The sequence below is a fragment of the Hemiscyllium ocellatum genome, chromosome 5, assembly GCF_020745735.1.
Source record: "Hemiscyllium ocellatum isolate sHemOce1 chromosome 5, sHemOce1.pat.X.cur, whole genome shotgun sequence".
Taxonomy (NCBI): Eukaryota; Metazoa; Chordata; class Chondrichthyes; order Orectolobiformes; family Hemiscylliidae; genus Hemiscyllium; species Hemiscyllium ocellatum.
The window spans coordinates 89458890-89481440 of NC_083405.1; the positions used below are offsets into that span (position 1 = coordinate 89458890).

At 41.2% G+C, this 22551-nt stretch overlaps 1 protein-coding gene across 1 annotated transcript in view; it reads right to left on the bottom strand.

The window, feature by feature from the left end:
- The window catches only part of cubn (cubilin (intrinsic factor-cobalamin receptor)), a 301424-nt gene that overhangs the window by 243333 nt on the left and 35540 nt on the right, over nt 1-22551 (bottom strand). Inside the window, exons 11-13 of the mRNA XM_060825705.1 lie at nt 14501-14625; nt 11969-12179; nt 5079-5269 (exon numbers count right to left, since the gene is read on the bottom strand). Coding sequence (XP_060681688.1) covers nt 5079-5269; nt 11969-12179; nt 14501-14625 — 527 coding nt within the window. The remainder of the gene's footprint in view (nt 1-5078; nt 5270-11968; nt 12180-14500; nt 14626-22551) is intronic.

The following is a 22551-nucleotide window of genomic DNA, read 5'->3' on the forward strand; positions in this document are numbered from 1 at the left end:
ACTTCCCTAACATTGATTGGAACCTACATAGTTCAAATAGTTACGACGGTGCAGCTTTTGTCAGGTGTGTCCAGGAAGCGTCCTGACACGATATGTAGATAGTCCAACTAAGAGGGAAGCCATATTGGATTTGGTCCTTGGCAACAAACGATGCAAGGTGTCAAATCTCGGGAAAGCATTTTGGCGATAGTGATCACAAATCCATGACTTTTACTATTCTCATGGAGAGAGATAGGAGCAGACAGTATGAGAAAGCATTTAATTGGGGGAGGGGGAATTACAATCCTATCAGGCAGGAACTAGAGTGCCTAAATTGGCACTAGATGTTCTTAGGGAAATGCAACACAGAAATGTGGAGATTGTTTAGGAAGCACCTGCTGATAGTGCATGACAGGTTTGTCCCACTGAGGCAAGGAAGGGATGGTAGTTTGAAAGAACCTTGGGTGACAAGGGATGTGGAACATCTCATCAAGAGGAAGAGGGGGAAGCTTACTTAAAGTTAAGGAGGCAAGGATCAGACAGGGTTTTAGAAGGTTACAAGGTAGCCAGGAAGGAACTGAAGAATGGACTTAGGAGAGCTAGAAGCCAGCATGAAAAAGCCTTAGTGGGTAGGATTAAGGAAAACCCTAAGGCATTCTACACCTATGTGAGAAACAAGACAATGGCCAAAGTGAGGGTAAGCCCAGTCAGGGATAGTGGAGGGAACTTGTGCCTGAAGTCAGAGGAAGTAGGAGAGGTCCTTAATGAATACTTTGCTTCAGTATTCACTACTGAGAGGGACCTTGATGTTTCTAAGTACAGTGTGAAACAGACTAATATGCTGGAACAGGTTGATGTTAGGAAGGAGGATGTGCTGAAAATTTGGAAAACCTAAGGAAAGATATATCCCTTAGGTCAGACGGGATATACCCTAGGTTACTACAGGAAGTGAGCCAAGAGCTTGATGTGCCTTTGGTGATGATGTTTGCGTCCTCACTGTCCACTGAAGTAGTGCCTGATGATTGAAGGGTAGCAAAGGTTATTTCCTTGCTCAAGGAAGGGAATAGGGATAACCCCGGGAATTATAGATCAGTCACTCTTACATCAGTGATGGGTAAAATATTGGAGAGGATTCAGAGAGACAGGATTTATGATTACTTGGAAAACCATAGTTTGATTAGAGATAGTCAACATGGCTTTGGCAGGTCATGCCTCACTGCTGCTGCAGTGCATTCCACACACCCTTTGTGAGGCAGGTCATGCCTCATAAACCTTATTGAATTCTTTGAGGATATGACAAAACATGTTGATGAAGGCAGAGCAATGGATGTGATGTACATGAATTCTAGGCAGGCATTTGATAAGGTTCCCCATGGTAGGCTCATTCAGAAAGTAAGGAGGCAGGGAAACCTGGCTGGCTGGATACAGAATTGGCTGATCTATAGAAGACAGAGGGTGGTAGTAGGTGGAAAGTATTCAGCCTGGAGCTTGGTAACTAGCGGTGTTTCACAGGGATCGGTTCTGGGACCTCTTCTCTTTGTGATCTTTATAAATGACTTGGATGAGGAAGTGGAAGGATGGGTTAATAAGTTTGTGATGACACAAAGGTTGGTGGAGTTGTGGAAAGTGTGGAGGACTGTTGTAATGGGATTGACAGGATGCAGAACTGGGCTAATAAGTGGTAGATGGTGTTTAACCTGGAAAAGTGTGAAGACATTCAATTTGGAAGGTCAAATTTGAATGCAAGATGCAGGATTAAACGCAGGAGTTTTGGCAGTGTGGAGGAACAGAGGGATCTTGGGGTCCATAGATCCCTCAAAGTTACCACCCAAGTTGATAGATTTGTTAAGAAGGTGTATGCTGTGTTGGCTTTCATTAGCGGGTGATTGAGTTTAAGAATGCCAAGGTTATGCTGCAGCTCTATAGAGCCCTGGTTAAACCCCTTTTGGTATATTGTGATCAGTTCTAGTTGCCTCATTATAGAGAAAGTGAGGACTGCAGATGCTGGAGGTCAGAGTCGAGAGTATGGTGCTGATAAAGCACAGCCGGTCAGGCAGCTTCCAAGGAGCAGGAGAATCGATGTTTCAGGCATTTGCCCTTCATAAGCACCACACTCTCAATTCTTGCTTCATTATAGGAAAGCTGTGGAAGATTTGGAGAGAGTGCAGAGGAGATTTCCCAGGATGCTGCCTGGACTGGAGAGCATATGAAGAAAGGTTGAGGGAATTAACACTTTTCTCATTGGAGTGAAGAAGGATAAGAGGTGTAGAAGATGTTGAGAGGATGGATAGAGTCGACAGCCAGAGACTTTTTTCCATGGCAGAAATGTCTATCACGAGGGGGCATAGTTTTAAGTTAATTGAAGGAAGGTTAATGGGAGATGTCAGAGGTATGTTCTTTACACAGAGAGTCATGGGTGTGTGGAATGCACTGTGGCAGCGGTAGTAGAGTCAGATACATTAGGGACATTTAAATGACTCTTCGATAGGCACATAGAAGATAGTACAATGAAGGGTATGTAGGTTAGTCTGATCTTAGAGTAGGAGAAAAGGCTGGAACAACATCGAAGGCGAAAGGGCCTGTACTTTGCTGTACTGTTCTATGTTCTCAATGTGAAAAGGATTATACATGAGCAGGGAGAAACTGACTAAAACGTTCTTTACTCTTTGTTCACAAGATCTGTTATGTTGTTTTTTTGCTGAACCATAACCATTTAATGTATTCTTTTCTGAATACTTCCACTAGTTGCAAAAGGCACAGGGTTGCTGGTTCACATATGCAAGGTCTCTTACTTAGCCAATTCAAAGTCACAACTGGCAGATCTACTGAAGGAAAAATAAGCTGGTTTCCTTCAAGTTTAAGGTGGTTTACTACAGAGAACTGAGTTTCTGGATAATAGTCAATCAATAGTACCACAAGGCCATCACCTACCCAAATGTTTGTGACATAGTTACCACTAGGATCAGAGGATGAGTTATAATTCTTGCACAATTGCACTCTCTGATACATAATCATGGACTTCAAGATATATGGCTCTTTTTATATCTTATCTGACAGCCTGCTGAAGGCCCCATCTGCAATTAAGAAAAGAGGCTCTCATCTTATTCCTGTGTGACTGTCAATATATTAACACAAATAAATATTCTTTTTTGCACTAATTGATGCTTTAAAGTTGTATAATAGATGCCAAACAACTAATTATAATGAAATAGCATAAACACCATAACATAATAAAGCAACTAATTTGTTTGAAAAACATTTTGAGACCAATAGAATACTCAGAAGCTAGCTGTAACCATAACATTTCAACCAAGGCCAGTGACACTGATATTGATGTGAAGGAGCTGGTGTTGGGCTATGGTGGACAAAGTTAAAAATCACACACCACCAGGTCATAATCCAACAGCTTTATTTGGAAGCACTACTGCTTCCAAATAAAGCTGTTGGACTATAATCTGGTTTTGTGATTTTTAACATTATATTCGTAATTTCTCTTGTGTTAAACTGCAAATTAACATTTCATTGACTTGCTGTCTTACTTCACCAATCGCTGCACAATTTTGACTACACTTAGCACTGTCGAAAATTTGGAAACATAATAAGCTAAGAATATACATCACAGGATAGAAGAGTTGGAACTACTGGTGAATTCTTTTATTTGTACTGTAAGGGATCACTTTCCTTTTTGAAACACCACTCTAGTGGAAATAATAAAATGCATTATTCAGTAAGGATTTGGCTTTCTGGGGGGATTTGTCATATCGTTTCCACAGCCAGGCTCAAAGAACATTAAACGATTTTTAATACACTATGCTAATTGGACATGGGTAAAACACTTCTGCAGTAAAAGATGGAATGTCTGTACCTATACTGTTCTATTCCCAATTCAGCTCACTTCATCCAGATTCAATGGAGGGAGAGGGGGCATGTTAAACCAGCACTGAGCAGAGTGAATGTAAGCCACCAAATCAAACAAAACACTAATATGCAATCTGTAGTAATTATATCAATTGGAGTACAGTACAACCTCGATTATCCAAACGATATGGGCTGGGAGTATTTTGTTTGGATAACTGATGTTCGGATAACTGATCTGATCGTAAACAAGTGGTGATTTAAGTGCCAGTTATCGAACATGCATCGGTTATCTGGCAAAGCACGCCATAATGCCATTTAGTTGATAACTGAATGCTGAGCTGCCTAGTGCCGTTTCTAGGGGACCTTGAGATCTTGTTCAGATAGTCTAAAATTTGGATAATTGAGGTTCGGATAATCAAGGTTGTACTGTATTTAAGTGGAGATCTTAAAAATGTTATCAATATATTGCTGTGATTTAATTTTGAAGCAAATTCACCGATGGTTTTCAGTCACTCCTATCAAGACAGTTATTTTATTTAATGAAACCTTTTATGGAATCACAATGTATTGTTTGGCCACAGGTTAAGTCATGGAAATTTTCTGAAACACGTTCAAAGGAATAGACAGTTTTCTAATCAGATTAGATTCACAGATACAACAGCTCTGTGCCTAAAGGATGAAGTACTATAATTTTTAAGAGTGCTGGTAGCTATAATGCATTTCGTTCTCTGCAGTAATCCACCCCCAAACACAAATGTACAAACTGTAAAGTAAAGCTTAACTTCTTTTTGTGGGAAACTATCATTTGATTACGTGGTGTCCCTCCCAGATTTGCAATGTGATTCCTTTCACTGCACTTATTTTGAGAAGCGCAGGGATCAGTAATGTTTTACCAGATGCAAACTGCATAAAGAAGCAATCAAACTTTGCTGGTCTCAAAACGACCTATTATTTTGCATGATTATTGGAATTAGTCATTTTTAAAACTGAGCTCAAGTAAGTCCTGAAAAGAATCCCGCAGCAATTCTTAATTTGAGGTCAATAACAGTGAATTCACTGGCTGGTTGGTAAGAAAAGAATGTGCCTCATAAGAATGTACTCACAGTGCTCTGTTAGTACTCACATTTCATTGTTACAGCAACTGCAATTGGTTTGCTAAATTATCTATCCACATTTCAGAGCACTTATGGCTGAAAGTCTATGAAAGCATATTTGTAAAGTGTATGGGAGGCATAATTTACCTCTATGTAGACTGAGGAACAGCTGTTGTTGAATTCCAATTCCATATGTGTGAACTGGAGGTGGATGCGCTCCCCAGTGGGCTGCTGGATAATGTAGACACATTGCTTGTTGCTGGGAAATGGATTGGGCCAGTTGGGGGAGGTGAGAATGCCCTTACTATCTTCATATGTTCCTCCACAGCCAGGGTCAACTATTTGTTAAGATAACAGAGCAGACAACTGTCAGTTCAACCATTTGTTCCAAAGGATTTTGACTCAACATACAGACATTTGTTGCAGCATTAGTTATTTTTATTGTCCACTGAAATAAGTGACGAGAAAGTAATGGCACATGAATTCCTGAAACTCTATCCACCTCAGCATGAAACCAGAGACCTGTGTCCCAAATCTTGGGAGAGGGGGTCCATTTTTACACCTTGGCATCAGTAGTACCTACCGTGGCTCACCTCCTTTCACCTTTCCAAACTTGGAATGATGCTTTGGTATTGCACTCAAAATCCTTCTCAGGCTCAAATTGGCCAAGTTACAAACAAGCCTGGTAAATCTTCAGTTCGTACAGGAAACACTGTGTCACTTGAAACAGTGATATAAATAATATGTCTCTTCACTGATTCTAGGAGAAAGTGAGTACTCTAGATGCTGGAGAGTCGGAGTCAAAACGTGTGATACTGGAAAGAGCACAGCAAGTCAGGCAGCATCCAAGGAGCAGGACAGTCAACATTTCAGCGTAAGCCCTTCTGCTGACTTATGGTGAATGCTCTTCTCTCATTTTCAGCATTTCTTTTGTACTGAAAGGATACTTGCTGAAAATGAAAATGTCAGTTTCTATGAAATTGATATGTGTCCAAGGAACGTTTCCTAACATATCAAGCAACAGGAAATGAAACAAAGTTAATAAAAACCATGAGGTCAATTGTGCAAGTTCTGTTGTGTGATAGCCAGCTCCTCTTCAGGGAGGATCCTGTAAAGTCAATGCCACAGGCCTCCTTCTAAATTGTCCATCAAAACTTAAACCTTGATATAGTTACTTGGTCTATTCACCTTCTCTACCTTGACTGATTTTTAAACTGTAATCAGATTCTGACCTGGACTTTTTCTTTATCAGTTCAGTTTTCTTTTACTTTACAGACATCAAGAGGGTATAGCAAGCGAGTTGCATAACTTTAAGCAGCAAGGCCCTCACTTTGCCTTGCCTTACATTCTCCTGCACAACATTCTTCAGGCCAACACATTCTTCAGCTGCACCCAGTTGTCTCTCACCAGGCACACCTCATACTCATCTGTGTAGTGAGCCCTCGTACTCACTCTTGCCTTCTTGCACTTATGCCTCACTGTCAAACTTCACAAATAGAGACTTTCCCTCTTCTCCACAAAAGCCATTGTAAATGCTCACACCTCTCGACCTTCCCCCCGTTCTTAAGAATAAAACACACAAGCTTGGTGAGAGGGGGTGACCTGCTGTTGGGTGGGAGAGTCCAAATGCTCCAATGATAGGAGCCTTATTGGACACAGACAATGAATGTCCTGCTGCACCATGACATAGAAGCCTTGTTCCAGGAGGCTGCAGGTGCATGGAGTAGTCTGCCATTTGAACCCAGGGCTCTAGAGCTCAGACACTGAATCATAGTAATAGAACATAGAATATTACAGCACAGTACAGGCCCTTCGGCCTTCAATGTTGTGCCCTGTGGAACTAACCTGAAACCCATCTAACTTACACTATTCTATTCTCGTCCATATGCCTATCCAATGATCATTTAAATGCCCTTGAAGTTGGCGAGTCTACTACTGTTGAAGAAAGTGTGTTCCATGCCCCTACTACTCTGAGTATAGAAACTACCTCTGACATGTGTCCTATATCTAAGTTAAAGCTATGTCTTCTCGTGCGAGGCATTACCATCTGAGGAAAAATTCTGTCACTGTCCAACCTATCTAACCGTCTGATTATCTTAAATGTCTCAATTAAGTCATCTCCCAGCCTTCTTCTCTCTAACAAAAACAGCGTCAAGTCCCTTAGCCTTTCCTCGTAAGACCTTCCCTCCATACCAGGCAACATCCTAGTAAATATCCTCTGAATCCTTTCTAAAGCTTCCGCATCCTTTCTAGAATGCAGTGACCAGAGCTGTATGCAATACTCCAAATGTGGCTGCATCAGAGTTTTGTACAGCTGCAGCATAATCTCTTGGTTCCGAAGCTCAATCCCTCTACCAATAAAAGCTAACACACCGTATGCCTTCTTAACAATCTTATCAACCTGGGTGGGAACTTTCAAGGATCTATGTACCTGGACACTGAGATTTCTCTGCTCATCTACACTACCAAGAATCTTAACATTAGCCCAGTACTCTGCATTCCAGTTACTCCTTCCAAAGTGAATCACCTCACGCTTTGCTGCATTAAACTCCATTTGTCACCTCTCAGCCTAGCTCTGCAGCTTATCTATGTTTCTCTGTAACCTACAACATCCTTCGTCGCTATCCACCAACTCTACTGACCTTAGTGTCAACTGCAAATTTACTGAGCCTTCCATCAATGCCCTCATTCAGGTAATTTATAAAAATGACAAACAACAGTGAACCCAAAGCTGATCCTTATGGTACCACACTAGTAACGGAATTTCAGGATGAATATTTCCCATGAACCACCATCCTATGTCTTCTTTCAGCTCGCCAATTTCTGATTCAAATCTCTAAATCACCTTCAATCCCATGCCTCCGTATTTTGTGCAATAGCCTATCATGGGGAACCTTATCAAACACCTTACTGAAGTCCATATAAACCACATTAACCACTTTACCCTCATCCGCCTGTTTGGTTGCCTTCTCAAAGAACTCAATAAGGTTTGTGAGGCATGACCTACCCTTCACAAAACTGTGTTGGCTATCCCTAATCAACTTATTGCTTTCTAGATGATTATAAATCCTATCTCTTATAACCCTTTCTAACACTTTATCCACAACCAAAGTAAGGTTCACTGGTCTATAATTACCAGGGTTGTCTCTACTCCCCTTCTTGAACAAAGGAACAACATTTGCTATCCTCCAGTCTTCTGGCACTATTCCTGAAGACATGACGACATAAAAATCAAAGCCAGAGGCTCAGCAATCTGCTCTCTGGCTTCCCAGAGAATCTGAGGATAAATCCCATCCAGACCAGGGGTCTTACCTGTTTTCATACTTTCCAGAATTGCTTACACCTTCTCCTTGTGAACCTTAATCCCATCTAGTTTAATAGCCTGTTTCTCAATATTCTCCTCGACAACACTGTCTTTTTCCCCTATCTCCTCTGACTCCACACACAACTTCCCATTAGTGTCCTTGATTGGCCCTCATCTTACTCTGGTCATTCTTTTATTCTTGATATACTCATAGAAAGCCTTAGGGTTTTCCCAGATCCTATCCACCAAAGACTTCTCACGTGTCCTGGTTCTGCGTAGCTCTCTTTTAGGTCCTTCCTGGCTAACTTGTAACTCTCAAGTGCCCTAACTGAGCCTTTACATCTCATCCTAACATAAGTCTTCTTCTTCCCTTTGACAAGAGATTCAACTTTCTTAGTAAACCATGGCTCCTGATCTTGACCCCTTCCTCCCTGCCTAACCAGAAACACTTATCGAGGACTCGCAGTAGCTGGTCCTTGAATAAGCTTCACATTTCAATTGTGCACATTTCCTGCAGTTTCCTTCCCCATCCCATATATCTTAAATCTTGCCTAATCACATCGTGATTGCTTTTCCCCAGCTATAACTCTTGTCCTGTATACATACCTATCCTTTTCCATCACTCAAGTAAACATAACTGAATTGTGGTCACTATCACCAAAGTGCTCACCTACCTCCAAATCTAACACCTGGCCGGGTTCAGTACCAAATCTAATGTGGCCTCGCTCCTTGTTGGCCTGTCTACATACTGTGTCAGAAAACCCTCCTGCACACATTGGACAAAAACAGAACAGACATATAGCACAGACACGGACCCTCCAGTCCAACTCATCCATCGTGACCAGATTTCCTAAATTTGCCTAGCCCCATTTGCCAGCCCTTGGCCCATAGCCCTCTGAATCCTTCCTGTTCATGTATTCATCCTGATGCTTTTAAATGTTGTAATTGTAACAGTCTCCACCACTTCCTCTGGCAGCTCATTCATACACGCATCGTCTTTTGTGTGAAAAGGTTGTCCCTTTGATCCCTTTTAAATCTTTCCTATCTCACCCTAAACCTATGCCCTCAAGCTCTGGACTCCCTCAACCCAGGGAAAAGACCTTGTTTATTAACCCTTGCCCCTCATGATTTTATAAACCTCCATAATGTCACCTCTCACCTCCGATGCTACAGGGACAATAGCCCGAGCCTATTCTGCCTCTCCCTATAGCTCAAACCCTCCAACCCTGACAACATCGTTGTAACTCTTATATGAACCTTTTCAAGTTTGACAACATCCTTCCTACAGGAGGGAGACCAGAATTGCGCACAATATTCCAAAAGAGCCTAAACATTATCCTGTATAGCCACAACATGACCTCCCAACTCCTATATTCAATGCTCTGACCAATAAAGGAAAGTATACTAAATGCTTTCTTCATTATCCTTTCTATCTGAGACTCCACTTTCAAGGAGATACAAACCTGTACTCCAAGGTCTTTTTGTTCAGCAACACTCCCCAGGACCTTACCATTATGTGTATAAGTCCTGATTTGTTTTGTAGGTACATTCACAAAATGAATTAAAACATTTTCCTGTGCACACTTAACAAATTCCTCTCCATCTAAACCTTTAACACTATGTCAGTCCCAGTCTATGTTTGGAAAGTTAAGATCCCCTACCATTACCACCTTATTCTTATAGATAACTGAGATCTCCTTACAAACTTGTTTCTCAATTTCCCACTGACTATTGGGGTTCCATAGTACAATCCCAATAAGTTAATCATTCCTTTCTTATTTCTCAGATCCACCCGAATAACTTCCCTGGATATATTCCCAGGAATATCTTCCCCAAGTACAGCTGTAATGTTATCCCTCATCAAAATGCCACTCCCCCTCCTCTCTTACCTCCCTTCCTGTCCTTCTTGTATCCTGGAACATTAAAGTGCCAGTCCTGTTCATCCCTGAGCCACGTTACTGTAATTGCTATGATATCCCAGTCCCATGTTCCTAACCACACCCTGAGTTCATCTGCCTTCCCTGTTAGGCCTCTTGCATTGAAACAAATGCATTTTAATTTACCTCAATCTCTGCTTTGTTCCTACTTGCCTTGACTGTTTGACTTGCTCCTTTTCCCAACTGTACCAGTCTCAGACTGATCTCTTTCCTCACTATCTTCCTGGGTCCCACAACCCAACCTTACTAGTTTAAATCTCCTAAGCAACTCTAGCAGATTTTCCTGACAGTAGATTAGGTCCCTTCCAATTCAGATGCTGTCAAGCAAGCTGATCCTTTACCAGTAGACCTAGCACTGGAGGGGGTCTCATGTTCTTCCAGCTGGATCAAATGTCCTTCTCCCTATTCTCTGGACAGGCATGCAGCTGAAGAGAAATAAGCTAGCATAGTTGTTGGTTTGCCCTACAGACCTTCACATGATGTTGCTTCTTTTCTTATCCCTCATCAGAGGTGTAAGGTGGATCTCTGTGAGCTGCTCCCAGGCTCTGGTGAAGGCTGAAAGCAGGGAGGTGCAGCTGAGGTGAATGAAGCTTCAGACAGATGGAAAGTCTTCAAAGCTGTTGACAACTTTATTGCTGTTCAGACAAATTTTGGTAGCCGAGGTTTATCACTCTGTCAAACTGTGGACTGCCATAGAGTGATAGCACTCTCCTAGAGAAGAGATTCTTTGAACAACAGTCTTTAAGTTGCCAAGCCTGAACTCCTCAGTCTCACTTATCAAAGCTGCTATGTGTTAGTGCCAACTACCACCAGGTTGAGCTTGGGGTAGCTTGCTGCTACCCTCCATTTTGTTTTTAGAATTTAATGGCCTACTCAGTTTACAATGGTAGAGAAATAAACACTTCCGAGTCTTAAAGAGAAGACATTCTTGCCTTAAATAAGATGTAGGTTAAATAAGATAGCTATCAGGCACAAGTTTTATTCGTTAGTTGAAAATTATTAATAAAAATATTGTGAGACCTATTGGATCTCGGTCTTCACTCTTTAAGATCCTAGGATGTTCTGCTCTCCCACACCCAAGTTCTTATGATGCCATCAGATTGAGTGATATTAAATGATACCTCCAACATTACACTCTCAGAATTGTTGTTTCCTACAGCAAAAGTCTTCCTAACATGTCAGTTTCACCAAAGAAGCACGTCTTGCTGTATATTCACCAAATAACCTGGTGAGTTGGTTTATAAATCCAAACTTAAAGCTGATTTTAATGATTTTTTTTTAAAAAACTACAATTACTTACTTAACAGCTCCAAGGATCCCCTATTCAATGAACCTCACAACCCCAAGGTTATTTTTAGGAAATCATGCATCCAAAGCTATCTTTACTTTCTTGGAAACTCTTCTACTCTCCCTACAATGCTTCCTTCACTTCAGAATATCCAGTAGGACACAACTTTTGCACAGAAGATATGAAGGGTCTAGTACACAAAAAAACTGCTGAAAATCTGAAACAAAACCAGAAATTGCTGGTTCTGATGCAGACTCGAAACATTAACTCTGCTTCTCCCCACAGCTGCTGCCAGATCAGTTGAATCTTGCCTGCAGATCCTGATTTTCTTTGTAAGGCACATGTCCTGAAGTACTTTCCTAGCCTTCTCTGTCCCCAGTCCACTGAAAAGATCAGTAAACCTAGACCACTACTACAATAATGTTTAAAGCATAGGAAATGCTTACTACAGAAGTTGGAACCAATTACAAAAAGAGGTCATCTCCTGGGCTCTCTCCATTCACACAACCATCACAGATATTGATCAGTTTACCTTGCTGTGGCATTTGGCACTGCGGGCCTGTCCATTCGTTAGTGCAAGCACAAGAATAAAAATTAACACCATCAGTACAATTTCCACCATTCTGGCAGGGGTTGCTGGCACACTCATTAATATTCTCAGTACAGTTAGTGCTGGTCCATCCTGGATCACAAATGCACACATAACCTGACACTGTGACCTGTAGAAATTAAAAAAAAATGTCAGGACAAAAATGTGTAATATCTTGTGAACCGAATGCTACTTCTCGTAATTTCTTTGCAACTTTACCGGCTCTATTGTCCTAACATCATGGTGTATGTTGCAGAACTCCTGCCACAATTGTAAGCAGAGTTTCTGCTGAGCTTCTGGTGAAGTAATGGCAATGGAGCAGTACCAACATAAAAACATTTCCTTATCCATAAAACCTCCCTCCGTGCACTATATTACACACTAAAATTTTGTATTGTTTATTCCCACCAATTTTGTGCTTTTCTTGTCTGTGTGAAGATGATAATGAGAGTTGAATGGTTCATCATTAGCAACTGAGCTGTAAAATAAGCTTCTGCTTAGAAACATGTACCGGGGGGTGTATTTCATTTTTACCCTATAATTATCAAAACAACAGCCGAGACATACTTTGAAGATTTCTTCCACATAACTGCAAGAGATTCTATTTATCAGTATACCTAAAGACTTATACAGGTAGGAGATCCTTTATCCAAACATCAAAAAGCCAAAAAGCTCCGAAATCCAAACGTTTTTTGTGAAGTTTTTTTTCTCATTAACAATGTTGATGGGCGAGTAAATAGTTAACCCAAGTCGACACCCACTCGATGTGTGTCACTCAGATGCGACATGGGGGGGAGGGGCGTGACCAAGCACATTCTTACTTAGAAGTCTGCTCCTCCGGTAAGATTTTTAAAAGTGTCACCATTAAACTGTCACTATTCTGAAAACCAAAAAATTCCAAATTGCAAAAAACAGCTGATCTTGAGCATTTCGGATAAAGGATCTACTACCTATATCACACGTTTTAAAAATAAAATCATCTGTCATTGTAAATGTTCTTCTGCCGAAGACATTTGTTATATTGTAGAACAACACTTTTTTTTAACCTAATGCTAGAAAAGACAGCCATTCAGACTCAGAATACTCCTCTTCCTGTCTCCTATTTATGAGAGATGAACCTGTGTGAATGTCGTGGGAACCATTTAGTGTTTGCCTCAAGCTTGCATTCTGTACAATTTCTTTCTGTATCAAGAGAGTAAAATATGCACCACCTCCAAAAACACACAAACAATTTCATACCATGACTCCATATGTACATCAATTGCATATTTTTTTAAAAACTGAGAAACAGGTGTATTAAAAGAAATTGTAACATTTAAACTGTTACAGAAGTAACTGGGTGCCTGCAGAATGAATCATTTTCCTGTTTCTTACCCGTGTCAAACTCTCCACATTTTATTAAATGTTTGCTTCTGTGTTTAAATGAGTTTTAGAGTCATAAAGTCATAGCGATGTACAGCATGGAATCAGACCCTTCGGTCCAACCCGTCCATGCCGACCAGATATCCCAATCCAATCTAGTCCCACCTGCCAGCACCTGGCCCATATCCCTCCAAACCCTTCCTATTCATATATCCAACCAAATGCCTCTTTAATGTTGCAATTGTACCAGCTTCCACCACTTCCTCTGGCAGCTCATTCCATACACGTACCACCCTCTGTGTGAAAAAGTTGCCCCTTAGGTCTGTTTTATATCTTTCCCATCTCACCTTAACCCTATGCCCTCTAGTTCTGGACTCCCCGACCCCAGGGAAAAGACTTTGTCTATATATCCTATCCATGCCCCTCATAATTTTGTAAACCTCTATAAGGTCTCCCCTCAGCCTCCAACGCTCTAGGGAAAAGAGCCCCAGCCTGTTCAGCCTCTCCCTGTAGCTCAGATCCTCCAACCCTGGCAACATCCTTGTAAATCTTTTCTGAACCCTTTCAAGTTTCACAACATCTTTCCGATAGGAAGGAGACCAGAATTGCATGAAATATTCCAACAGTGGCCTAACCAATGTCCTGTACAGCCGCAACATGACCTCCCAACTCTTGTACTCAATACTCTGACCTATAAAGGAAAGCATACCAAATGCCTTCTTCATTATCCTATCTACCTGCGACTCCACTTTCAAGGAGCTATGAACCTGTACTCCAAGGTCTCTTTGTTCAGCAACACTCCCTAGGACCTTACCATTACGTGTATAAGTCCTGCTAAGATTTGCTTTCCCAAAATGCAGCATCTCGCATTTATCTGAATTAAACTCCATTTGCCACTTCTCAGCCCATTGGCCCATCTGGTCAAGATCTTGTTGTAATCTAAGGTAACCCTCTTTGCTGTGCACTACACCTCCAATTTTGGTGTCATCTACAAACTTACTAACTGTACCTCTTATGCTCACATCCAATTTTCTCCATAACATTGCTGAGGAAGATTTTGACAATTTCTTTTGCATAAGGCGAACTTACAAGACACCGCCCATTCGCACAGGGATTATCGGGTTGACAAACATCATGGAAAAGAACACAGCCACTGGATCCAAAGCCATTCCCAACATAACCATGAGGACAAGTGCAAGTTTGAATGGTATTACCTGAAATAGAAAAACAAACGAAAATCATTTCTTAATTTTATGTTAAACCTTCATAAAATAACCAATAGTTGATTCATGGGCCACGAATAAGTTATAAACAATACAGTGTTCTGCATATTTGAGATGAATTTTGCAGACCCCAGAAGTGGAATGGCAGATTGGAGGGGTCATCAAATCGGACACTATGGCAACAGCACTATGCCTATAACCTCTTTTATCGGAGGCAGGAGAGGGATACAACAGACCACATTTGTCTATGTGCCAATTGAGGTCTTTAAGTGGTCAATTAATGACCACCTGAGGCTTCCTCCAGCAACTGTTGGGATCTTTCCTACTCTCATCCTCTTGCTCTGTTTGCCCAGCAAAACCACAACTCATCTTGTCCCTGGTTCCTCTTCATAGGAATTGCTGTAGTCCCAGCAGTGGTCATTACTCTAGGTAGTGCTGCTGGGACTAAAGAGTCCAATGGCTGTTAAATAGCCAAGCACAAGTGGACAGCCCCAAACTGGACTCTGTGACCCACTTAAAATTCAGTCTTTAGAGATTATTTGAGATAACAAGGGAATTCTGATACAAGTAATATTTTCAAGAGGAACAGGTAATGGAGTTTGGAAAACTGGATGTCCAATAATAGTGTCAAGTTAGGAAAACCTTTGTTGAAAACAATCATCCTATCTCATTATTTCACCAATCCATGGAGAACAGCCCATCAATTTTACGACCCACCCTGAGATCCCGTTCTCTTACGACTTTTGTTAAAGACCAATTCTATAAGTGTACCAGAGACGTCATTATTTTTCTATATTTCAAAATAATATGCTCATAAAATGACGAGTTGAGCCATAGACTTTAAATACTGCACTGTTTTCACTGAAATGCTTGAGTGCGAATAATTTTAAAACAGGAAACCTAGAAATAAGTATAAGGTAATCGTGACTACAATTTATCTTGCAAGATATGAAAAAGGATTATTTTCAAACACTATGGGAAAACAAATTCATACTTCAATCAAACTATTCATCTTATTAAAGACTATTTGCATAACAATATGTTTCTTTACACAAGGGGAGTTTTTAAACTGCAAGTTAATCAAACTAGGCAAATGACTGCATTAACTCAGCTATAACACTCCTGTGTCTTGAGTTAGCAGTTATGGTTTCAATTTCAACTTGAGAGACTTGAATGTATAATGCAGCCTGGAACTTCAGTATACTACTATGAGCAGATGCAAGGTTATGCTGAGACTCTAAAAGTCCTTTCTGATGGAGAAAAGTTTCATCTGAAAAAGAGCAGGCCAGATCTCCTTGGTATCCCGATCGTCCCCAACCACCATCACAAATCAGACTGAATGTCAGTTACTTCATTGCTGTGTAGGGGAACTTGCTGAATACAAACTACCTGCTGAGGTTTCCACATTATAACAGCGATTACAGTTCAGCAGTATTTAATTGACAATGAAACACCTTGGGCTATTTTGAGTTCTTGAACGATGCTACATCCATCCATGTTCTTGCTTGCTTTTATGTTATTACGTCTCCTATCAAAATTTTTATCTCTATTGATTTTGCAGTCACATGTTCCAAAATTAAAATCAGCAGGAAGGGAGTTGAGGGAGCTCGGCACCTTTGCAACAAATTTTTATTGTCATGTAGCATGCATATTGTGGTCAGTTCAGACCAATAGTATTACACAAACATGGAAGAGCAACTGAAGGATTCCACAAATGTGATTTTTCTTCATTTCTTTAAAATGGAATCTAGAAGGAGAGAAATTGTGATTAATGAAGCTCATGCAAACCATACAATATAACTGATCGTATCTCTGATTCAGGAAGGGAGAAGGCACATGAAGAAAGGGATCTTTTACACTAAAATGGAGAGCTGTATTTGTGAACCTACTATGTACAGATCAACATTACTGTACATGAGGAGGTTAAGAGCCAGATTTAAAGAAAAGGTGCAAGCAACAACGGAGACAGTGTATGTACAGACTTGTATCCCATTGTGCAGCATTGGTTTCAAGCACCAGGTAAAGCAGGTTGGCATTTAGGAACAAAACCTTGAAAGCTAGGATCTGAGGTTCACACTGAGTCCAAGGGAAAGAGCTTAAAAGGGATGACTCCAAAGGTAGGACATGAACTCGAAAAACTTTGATATTGCAGCTGACAAAAAAGCAGGATGACTCTGAGAGTTAGAAGACTGATTACAGGGCTACAGAACTGGTAGATTTTGAAGCCCATGAGAAAGAACTTCAGAAGATTTCAAAGCCTGGCTGCAAAACAGCAATGATCTGGAAAGGAAAAATATGTCGAACAGTAAGAAGGAAAATTCCAAGTGCTCACCCAAGTTAGTTGGATGTGAGAGCCCACTTCAATGGCAGCTGTGGTAGAGATCTTGCTGTTGCCTTAACCATTTGTTAACACAGAGAGCCCACAGCATGGCCTGTGGGAACTCTGGAAATTTCAGCCTCCATCCTATAGAATGGCTTTACACTTGCATGTGAGGGAGCAACACCATCAAGTCAGTATGCATTTTATGCTGCAGCTGATAATTAATATCCAACAGTTGATAATTTTCTGGTAACCCAAAGCAAGGTAGGAAGTACTATGCACGATAATACATTTATTAAAGTATTTGACAGATACTTTAGAAACAAACAAAATTTAGACATGGAAAGGATAACGTTTACTTAATGATCTCAATATGTGAGAGAATCAATAGAAGACTTTTTTAAAATAAAATATATTTTTATTGAAAAAAAGATTTTTTCATATTACAAATACACAATAATACAATTCAAAGCAATACAAAGAAAGTAATAATTATAATTATAATTATTAACAACATATTAAATAATAATTTAGTAAATAATAATTAACAACAAACTAATAAATAATAATACTATAGCTCAGCAAAACAAAACACTAATTCTTGAATATCAAGAGTATTTCTTTTCACAAATTCATATGTTCACAGATCCCCCTCTCTGGATATTGGACTCTTAAAACACAATTGTTACAACTATATAAAAGCCTTTATTAGTGTGGCAGACAAATCTGTGTCCATGTATTCCAAAAAGGGCCATCATGTCTTATAGAAATTCTCAGTCTTGTGGTGTATCATACTTGTAAGAAAATCCAAGGGGATATGCTCCATAACAATCTTCCGCCAACCCAACAGGGCCGGGGGATTTCCAGACACTCAGCCCAAGAAGATATTCATTTCCTGCGCAAGAAAGAATATGCTGAAAAGTAATTTCCTTATGCGCATCTAGAGGGAATATACTGGGCAGGCCAAGAAGAAAACAGCTTTAATCCTTCTCCACCCTTACATCCAAAATCCCCTCCATTGCATCTGCCACAGCGCTCCAGTATGTTTGAAGCCTACCACAGGACCAGAGACAATGGGTAAGAGTGCCTGTACTAACTCTACACTTGGGGCATGTTGAAGATACCCCTGGTTTAAATTTTGACAAATGATTCAAGCCAAGTGGACCCTGTGGAGAATCTTCAACTGTACAGCATGGGTCCTATTGCAAATTGATATCTTTCTTGAGTTTTCAGAATATCTTCCCATGCCTCTGAGGAGACCTCAATCCCTAGCTCTCTCTCCCACACCTTGCAAAGTCGATCGAACTCATTTGAGGGGGCGCCCCCCAACTGATGACATAAAATGCTGACAGAAAGTGTACTCTTAGCCCTGGGCACCCTCCTCTCTATGTCGGATTTGTAGGGATCAGTTAAAAGTGTAGTTCTTTTTAAATAAAATTCCCAACTTGAAAAAAACGAAACAGGTCCCTGTTGGATAACTCACATTTCCGTGCTAACTGATCAAAAGATATCATTGTGTCTCCCTCAAATAAATCACCCATGCAAGACACACCACTAGCCATCCAATGTTTGAATCCTGAATCTATCATCCCCCCTTGAAAACCCAGCATACCGGCGATAGGTGTAAAAGAAGATGTTTTGCCAATATTGCCTTCCCTCTGCCGAATTGCCTTCCATGTTTTAACAGTATTGATAACGGTTGGGTCATGGAAATATTCCTTAACTGTCCTCATTTTGTCCAAAAATAGTATACTAGTAAGGGGGCACCTTGCCTGAGAGGTTTCAATATCTAACCATATTGAAAAAGGGTCCCCACAGACCCAATCACTCACGTAAGATAAAAATGAACTGAGTTCATAGTTTTTAATATTCGGGAGATCCACTCCCCCCAGTCTGTGAGGCAATTGCAATTTAGCTAATTTAATAAGGGGCTGCTTATGATGCCAAATAAAGGAGCTGAACCAACTGTTCAGCCTTCTGAACATTTGCTTATCGAAAATCAGGGGTACAACAAACAAGGGAAAATATTCATCTTAATAAGAGCTACCCAACCTGAAGCGTCTCCCATCTTTGAAGGTCTTGTTTGATTTTGTCAAGTAAATAATTGAACAAAATTAGCTTTGAACAACCGATCACTGGTGTAATGAATATGCCTGACTGAATAAAACTCCCCTGTGACCACTTAAATGGGAATCGAGATTCACCCTCAACAACTAGCAACTTCATCAGATCACCCACAGGCATAGCCTCTGATTTTGCAAAATTAATCTTGTACCCCGAAATGAGACCAAACAAGTTGATGCAATGTATCAGGTGAGGCACTGAAACTGCTGGATTTGATTAAAGACAATCATCCACATACAACAGAATCTTGTGTAATTTTGACCCCACTTCTGGAGCTGATATATTGGGCTCCCTACAAATGGCCTCCACCAATGTTTCAATCACCAATGTAAAAAGAAATGGTGAAAGGGGACAGCCCTGTCGGCTGCACCTAAAAGTGCTAAAATTGCTTGATCGTATCCTATTGGAGATGACCGTAGTGAGATGGTCACTGCAGAGAACCTTCACCCATCTGATAAAGGCTTCGCCCAAGCCAAACCACATGAGAGTATTAAAAAAAAGTTACGGTCACTCAACTCGGTCAAATGCCTTCTCTGCATCTAGAGAAATCACCAATCCTTGTATTGACTGTTGTTGTCACGCTTGAATTACATTAAGCAGCCTCCTAACATTGCTGGAGGATCTGTGGCCCTTTATGAACCCGTCTGGTCCTCTTTAACAATTGAAGGTGACACAGTCTCCAGCCTTAATGCAAGAGTCTTAGAGAGGATTTTAAAAACAACACTTAATTGTGAAATGGGCCTGTGTGAAGCATAGTCCTCCAGGACCTTCCCTTTTTTAAAAATAAGTGAAATATTGGCTTCTCTCAGAGATGGCGAGAGATGATCATGACTGTACGAGTCATTGAACATGTTGAGCATCGGGCCTGACGATATGCCTATAAATTCCTTGTAGAGTTTGCTGGGAAGTCCATCAGGACTGGGCGCCTTTCCACTCTGAATCTGCCTCACAGGCTCCTGCACCTCTTGCTCTGATAAGGGGAGCATTGAAAAGACTCTTTTGGGGGGTCACACCTGGGAGCTCTAGATCCTTGAAAAAGCACTCCATCTTGGTCCACCCCTCCTCACAACCCTCAGGTTGCTACAATTCAGAGTAAAATCTCTGGAATGCCACATTAATCTTTTTGGAGTCACATGTTAGGTTCCCAGACCCTTCCCTAATCGATGTAATGGCTTGTGGACACTCCTTTTCCTGGTGCAATATGCTAGGTACTTGCCCGGTTTGTCACCATGCTCATATAATCTTTGTTTTGTGAAAGTAAGCTCCTCTTTTGCTGTCTGCAAATAAATACTTATTATGTACCTATTTACTCACTGCTGTAGAGGAAAGGATAGCAAAGATGATTCTCAACAGGGGCGAGAGTAACAGGGTAGTTGTTATGGGGGACTTTAACGCCCCCAATATTGACTGGGAATACTATAGTTCAAGTAGTTGAGACGGGTCTGTTTTGTTCAATGTGCGCAGGAGGGTTCTCTGACATAGTATGTAGTCAGGCCAACAAGGGGTGATGCCATATTAGAACATAGAACATAGAAAAATACAGCACAGTACAGGCCCTTTGGCCCTCGATGTTGCACCGACCCAAGCCCACCTAACCTACACTAGCCCACTATCCTCCTTATGCCTATCCAATGCCCATTTAAATGCACATAAAGAGGGAGAGTTCACCACTGCTACTGGCAGGGCATTCCATGAACTCACAACACGCTGAGTAAAGAATCTACCCCTAACATCTGTCCTATACCTACCTCCCCTTAATTTAAGGCTATGCCCCCTCGTAATAGCTGACTCCATACGTGGAGAAAGGTTCTCATTGTTAACCCTAAAAAAAACCCTAATCATCTTGTACACCTCTATCAAGTCACCCCTAAACCTTCTTTTCTCCAATGAAAACAGCCCCAAGTGTCTCAGCCTTTCCTCATACGATCTTCCTACCATACCAGGCAACATCCTGGTAAACCTCCTCTGCACCCATTCCAGTGCCTCCACATTCTTCCTATAGTATGGCGACCAAAACTGCACACAATACTCCAGATGTGGCCACACCAGAGTCTTATACAACTGCAACATGACCTCAAGACTCCAGAACTCAATTCCTCTACCAATAAAAGCCAGTACACCATATGCCTTCTTCATAGCACTATTTACCTGGGTGGCAACTTTCAGAGATCTGTGTACATGGACACCAAGATCCCTCTGCTCATCCACACTACCAAGTATCCAACCATTAGCCCAATACTCCATCTTCTTGTTACTCTTACCAAAGTGAATTACTTCACACTTAGCTACATTGAACTCCATTTGTCACCTTTCTGTCCAGCTCTGCAGCTTATCTATATCCCGCTGTAACCTACCACATCCTTCATCACTGTCAACAACTCCACTGACTTTTGTATCATCCACAAACTTGCTCACCCAACCTTCTAGCCCCTCCTCCAGGTCATTTATAAAAATGACAAACAGCAATGGTCCCAAAACAGATCCTTGTAGAACACCACTAGTAACTGCACTCCAAGATGAACCTTTTCCATCAACTACTACCCTCTGTTTTCTTCCAGCCAGCCAATTCCTAATCCAAAACTCCAACTCACCCTCAAGGCCATACCTCCGTATTTTTTGCAGTAGCCTACCATGGGGAACCTCATCAAACGCCTTACTAAAATCCATATACACCACATCTACCGCTTTACCCTCATCCACCTCCTTAGTCATCTTCTCAAAGAATTCAATGAGGTTTGTGAGGCACGACCTGCCCTTCACAAAATCATGCTGACTATCCTTGATTAAAAAGTGAGGCCTGCAGATGCTGGAGATCAGAGCTGAAAATGTGTTGCTGGTTAAAGCGCAGCAGGTCAGGCAGCATCCAAGGAACAGGAAATTCGACATTTCGGGCACAAGCCCCTTTCCTGATGAAGGGCTTGTGCCCGAAACGTCGAATTTCCTGTTCCTTGGATGCTGCCTGACCTGCTGCACTTTAACCAGCAACACATTTTCAGCTCTGACTATCCTTGATCACATTATTCCTATCCAGATGTTCATAAATCCTATCCCTTACAATTCTCTCTAAGACTTTGCCCACAACAGAAGTGAGACTCACCGCCCTATAGTTGCTAGGGTTATCCCTACTCCCCTTCTTGAACAAGGGAACTACATTTGCTATCCTCCAGTCTTCTGGCACTATTCCTGTAGACAATGAGGACATAAAAATCGAGGCCAATGGCTCTGCAATCTCTTCCCTAGCTTCCCAGAGAATCCTACGACAAATGCCATCAGGCCCAGAGGACTTATCAATCTTCACCCTTTCCAGAATTTCCAACACCTCTTCCCTACATACCTCAAAGTCATCCATTTTAATTGATTGTGACTCAATATTCACATCGGTAACAATGTCCTGTTCCTGAGTGAATATGATGAAAACTATTCATTCAGTGTCTCTCCAATCTCTTCAGCCTCCACGCACAACTTCCCACTAC